This window comes from Mucor mucedo (assembly GCF_025094135.1).
Source record: "Mucor mucedo strain NRRL 3635 chromosome Unknown EV154scaffold_59, whole genome shotgun sequence".
NCBI classification, from domain to species: Eukaryota; Fungi; Mucoromycota; class Mucoromycetes; order Mucorales; family Mucoraceae; genus Mucor; species Mucor mucedo.
The window spans coordinates 215,246-221,245 of record NW_026252343.1 but is presented as its reverse complement, the minus strand read 5'-3'; the positions used below and the strand labels follow the sequence as shown (position 1 = coordinate 221,245).

At 36.0% G+C, this 6,000-nt stretch overlaps 1 protein-coding gene across 1 annotated transcript; it reads right to left on the bottom strand.

Annotated features, from left to right (window-relative positions):
- Positions 1 to 908: 908 nt before the first annotated feature.
- EV154DRAFT_590745 (uncharacterized protein) lies at positions 909 to 1,182 on the bottom strand (the record flags this gene model as incomplete). The annotated part of the gene is made up of 2 exons (XM_051606883.1): positions 909 to 1,052; positions 1,111 to 1,182. 2 exons carry the CDS (start codon positions 1,180 to 1,182, stop codon positions 909 to 911), a joined length of 216 nt encoding a protein of 71 aa, XP_051456616.1.
- Between the last annotated feature and the right edge of the window lie 4,818 nt (positions 1,183 to 6,000).

Genomic DNA, 6,000 nt, shown 5'->3' with positions numbered 1-6,000 from the left:
TATATTTTATATTTCTTTGCTGCCAATTTATAATCTGGTGTGTACTCATTAAGACCTTTTATTTTACTTTTTGTCTTTCAGCTTTTAACTTCAACTTGCCTGGAACAATATGTAGCAGGCCACTTTCCAGAAGTAACGCACAATCTGTTCTGGAAGGGGATAGGTTGGCGCAGGCGTAAATTATAGAAAGCTCTGGTGCAAATCCAGTTCTAGTTTTTTTATACCCGATAAAATTCTAAGCGCTTTCTGCCAAGATCAAATGTGCATCAAGTTTCGGTCCATATTTTTTATACTTCTGTTATGTCCCTGCCTAATTCTGCTAAGCTTGGTTTCCTATGCTTTCTGATTTTGCGTTTAAGTGTAAACCTTCTTTTGGTTTAACCCTGGAATATATAGCAACAACTTGGTGAAATTGAAAGATGATAAAGCAATAATTGTATGTTCTCTCTACTGTGACTTGATGAGAAGGTAGGAAACCTGTAGAAGATCTGATAGTGTTTTAAATAGATAGATTATATCGTCTGAATTTTGTTACAAATACAAAATTGGTACTTTAGCACTTGTTTGTCACATAAAGCTATAGTGTTTTAATGAGGAATGGGTTACTGAAACAAGATATAAAGGCCTTTAAGAACTTAATATTAATTGAATTTCTATCCAAAAATTAAATACGTAAAAAAAAAACGAATTAGCCGCAATTTTCTGTGCATTATTTTTGGTGATACTACCAAATCCGATAATTATGACCATATCAATTAAGAGTAAATTTCGAATCGAAGACCTTAAGAGACCTAAAGAACTGCTTGATTTTTATTTTAAAGAGCATTAAACATTTCAAACTTTGAGAATTTTGGCTTCAAATAATTTTAAAAGCTATAGTTTGTCTACACGCGAAAAGTAAAAGAGGTTTATTTGGATTCATTTAAAAGCCTCTCAAGACCATCAGCAATATCAATCAAAGCAGCTTCACTAGATGGTGCTTTGGGATCTAAGTAACTCATAATGAAGTTTTTGGCGATCCATTTATTATTGACGGTTCCCCAATCCTTATCCTATGTAATAGTTGAGCTTTTAACCACTATTGATTTCACGTGTGTTCGGGACATTTACCTCGTAAACCATTTTTAGACCGCCTTCTTTTGTCTTTGTAAAGACGAATTCGGTATCCTTCTTTACCTTCATACTCACAAAATTTTTTTGAAGTCTTGGATGCCTTCTAATACATTTCGTTCTTCCTCTTCTGTCAAATTTTGTTCCTTCATACGTTGCATCAATAAACGAAGAAATCCATCGCGAAGATCACATAGTTAAAAGATTAATTTCGTGCAGTCAATTATGTCTCAGTTTTGGTATCGGTTGGGTCAATACCAACCAAACAATTGACATTAATCCGACAAAGTGATTTCTGTCGGGTGGAACAATACCATGCAAAGATTGACAATCGAATTTGCTTAACTTGAATATAGTGGGGGGATGGGTTGACTTTAAATCTTGTAGTAACACATTTTGTGATGTAAGCTGCAAGCAACTATTTAAAGTTATGCAAACATCACGTTCTCCGATGACAATTGTTATTTTTTTTTGTGGAACTTCAAACTTTGTACATTATGCAATTCATCAAATAAACAAACGATGCAAATCGTGGCTAAACAAATAACTTAATTACTGAATGATCTCATGTATCTGAAACTAAAAGCTTAATCTATTATTACTTTTGAGGTCTTTATAAACATTTGTATTTAACGCTTCGGGAATTGTCAGGGTTGATCCTACACTACTCGCACAAAAACACACAAAAACACACACATACACACACATATACACACATATACACACATACACAAAAGGGTAAGGTTTCATAAACGTTACTCGTTGCATATAGCAAATTATTCGATGTATAAGGGAATATTATGAGGAAAGTATATTCTATTTTATTTTATTTTATTATAGAAATAGTAGAAAAACAGCGCTATGTATCTTTTTGTCTAAGTATTTCCCGTATCAGACCTCACAGTAGAGTAAACCAGCGCAATTCGCTACGGCCAAGCATTAGAATTAATTACGCAGAGCAGTCGCGTTGTTCCTGTATTTTTACAGCTTGCATAACCTTTTGAAAAAAATTAGATACGGGTATGCTTAATAAGATATTGTTTTTGTGTACCTACTGTTAAACTGACTTAATGGTCCGGGAATAGAGGTGGTTAAGCTGATATAAAAAACATTTAAAGTGCACCTAAGAAATACGTCCAAATGATAGCCTATAATAGATATGCATGTTTGGATTTCAAAGAACTAAAATAAAGCAATATATGGTTAAAAAATTTGGCATGACAAGTATGGGAGTAAAGCATTACATTTTAGAAAGTTTGAACAAAAAGAAAGAAAAGATATTAAAAAAGCCGAAATAATTGTTTCCTTCTTTTATATTTTCTTCTACACCGGAGGCAACTGATGCTTCGTAATATGCATGAGTGGAATAATACTTAAAAGACTTGATAGTATGTTTGTCAATAAAAATCACGTTAAACCCTAAAAATTGAAAGTCCATTTATACTAGTCAGGTACCAAAGGTCATACACAGTTTCGGTCCCAATTGGAATATCACAAAAAAACATAATATTGAATGAGAGCTCATCTGTGTATATATGATTATTTCACGTTTTTCATCCAGAAATTACTTATTCTAAATATGACTAGACCTACCAACCCCTCTTCAAGATATTCTTCTTTGCCTAACAGAGCAACTAGAAGTCGTAGTAGCTCCGTCTCGTCGGTGACAGACAATATTCAACAAGAAGATATGGTATCTATTGCTCCCATGAATACGTCGCAATTAAGCAGCAGAGATGATTCAGCAACTGTTGGTGCCTTTGTAAAATGTTTTCAGATAACAGGAATTAAAAATGATCTGAACAGTATAAAAAATGAGGTCAAGGAAGCCATCGTTACCGGAGAAATTTTGAGGGCACGACTTGACATGGTGGAAGATAAAATTGACAAAATATTGTCTATTCTTTCCGGTGAAGCTGCTGTTTCTTCAGCTACCCCCGCATTGACTAATGGAAATGTACCTCCTTTCCAAATAGGGGGTGCACTTTACAATAGTTTGTCGGTATGTCACCAAGAATAGAGAACCGTTCATATATCTAATCTACCTTGTAATTATAGGCCTGGATTAAAACGTCCATTGCTAACCAGAAGGTTGGTAATCTGGAGTGGAACCTATCTAAGGCATTTATGACGGTAGAGAACACCCGTATAACTAAAAATATTATCGATTTTGTTGGTGCTCAAATCACATTGTCAACCAAAAAGAACTGGACGGAATCCATTACCTACAACGATCTTCAAAACAAGATCAGAAATGTCTTTCGCCGTAAGCAGGATAACGAAAAGCAATCTCCCGCAGCAAAGCTTTTAAAAATAAGAAAAGTACAAGAAAGGGAAGAAGAATTTCTGTAAGTTACGAATATGCAAGGCGTTTCCAAGGTTAATATTTAATATAATTGTAGAAATGCAAGCACAGAAAAAACGTGATGGTCAACGAGGAGTATGGCAAAAAAATGAGAGATGCTTATGGTGATGACATAGAGAAGCTCTTGATAGAGCAACTCCAAAGTGACGAGGAAAGCACGGATTCGGAAATAGGGATGACCGAAAAAAACTCACGCTTGCGGGTTATGGTGCCCCATTGGCGCACAAATGAGGTATACAATATGAGTGTATTCCTATTAATAGAATACATACTAAATCAATTCGTCTTTAGGCTCGTCGCGCCTTTCAACATTTCGATGAGTATGATCTCATTTTGAGAAAAAACGCCCAAAAAGAAAAGGAGACAAAGGATACGGGACGTTTCAAGCATGTGGTGATCAAGCCCGAATTTCTAAATCAGGCACCCGACTGGGCCCGAGTTCCTGAATTGTAAATAAACAATTTTTTTCTTCTTTTTTAATCTGCTCCCCCTTTTCCAACAACAATTTTTTACATATTCATAGTGGTTTATTGAAATTAAAAAAGGGCATAGGTGAATTAGCTTAAACATATATTTTTTTTTCTTGAGGAATTATTACAATGCAGCCGTTTTGAATTCGTGGATTACTAGAATTGTCAGAACTACATGCAACCGTGATTGCGTTGTGTATTCTATGTACAGGTAAAATCGAATGAACATTTGTATTTTCATAGCCTTTGCATATTTCCATAGTTTCATTTTCTAAAATGTTGTTACCAGGGTTGACGGGGATAAACCACCGTACGAAAGCGAATGTGTGGGGGGTAACACTGCCGTTAACATTTACGACGTGTTGAAAGAAATATTGTATCTCGCCGTAAAAGCAGGCAACGGACTCCGACGAATGATTGTTTTTAAAGAATGTTTGAATATACGCACCTTTCATCGATCTTGCCATACGGCTTTTGTACATAATATCAGATTGAAATTGTTTGGATATTCTGGCGTCGGCACCAACATAAATTGAAGGAATGTTATTGGAAAGTGAATTACCATGGTTGTTGCATAGATTTGTCGTGGTTAAATGAAAGAGATTGGTGAATGAACGATTTGGGTAGCATAGAGTGTAATATTCAATAAGAAGCATATGGTGTGAAGGATCGAGCGGAGTGGATTTAATTTCATCAAAGTTAGTAGGGATAATATTCGGATGAGAGTATAGCATTTCTGATCCGGTCACCACACCTCCCGAATTGGTATATTCATAGGAAGACAATTTGTAAAAATTAATGCGATCTTGAGGACTGGAGCTTGTGTATAAGGATTGGTTGATAGCGCTGGTGTTGTGGAGAATGTGGGCTTGATCTTTAGAAATGATATTGGTGCTTGTTAATTGTTTAATGAGAGACGAGATATGAATGCTTTCCAAAAAATTTGTCATGTACGAAGTTTGAATTGATCGAAGGTTTCTATTCTCTGTCGACTGCTTTAGGACACCATTCATTCTTTCGAGAGAGAAACAAGAAGTGTTGAATGTACTGCCATAGTATTCAATATTTTCTGACAGGTGGAGGACGTAATGATAGTTAGGTTTGATTGCCTCAGGGCCGAAAAGTACCACATAGTCTTTGCAAAAACAGCGGAAGAGTTCTCGTGCTTCGAATGCCTGGGCTGTAGTAATCGCGGGTTGTACAACAATTCTACAAGCTTGCACAAATTGTAACCAGTTTGCATAATGCTTTTTATGAAATCCATCAACTAATCTATCAGAAACAATCATGTACTTTAAGACATATTCGGAATAGTGCAAGGTCCAGATTTCGAATTCGATGCCCTTCATATAAGAAAAACCTCCTTTTATTTTGGCATGTATAGAGCTGCAACCGTTGGGCGTGATGATACTTGAAGCGAGTGCGGCCATACTGGAACATTTTTACACAAGGTTAGTAATGACATTTGCGTATATATAGTGTCATAAATTTATAATACCTCTGATAGTGTTGTGGTTTAAAAAATCCAAATTCTTCATACTTTGACATAATTGATTTTGCAAGACCCAGCCAAATGCAATGTAAATGATCCTGGGTGGTAGCTTTTACAAGATCAAGGTACCTCAAACTCCTTAAAACGCTATATCTCATACCGTGGGCCCTGTCTTGGCGATGTCTTTCGGCGTTATTATGGCTATTTAACCACTTGTCGGATTGAATGTCATTCAGCTTCTTATTGGCGTTTGCAGGATAATGCACAGCATCAAAGCCGGAATAATCCAAATTAGATGTGTCAGGAAAAACTTTAAACGATCTATCACATCGGAAACATGATCGCGTAGAAGAAAATCCAGTAAATCCGCTCAATTTTCGTTGCATGGGTAAATCGCACAAGATTTGATACAAACAGGCTCTGACAGTAGCACCGTAATCTTGGCCATGTTTTCCAGAGTTGAATGTAGACATTTGAACACCAAAATACAAGGAGCGAAGTTGGTTTGTAACAATGGATAATAGGCGTTGTGTTTGACAAGTGTTGGGTTCATGCGGTCCTTC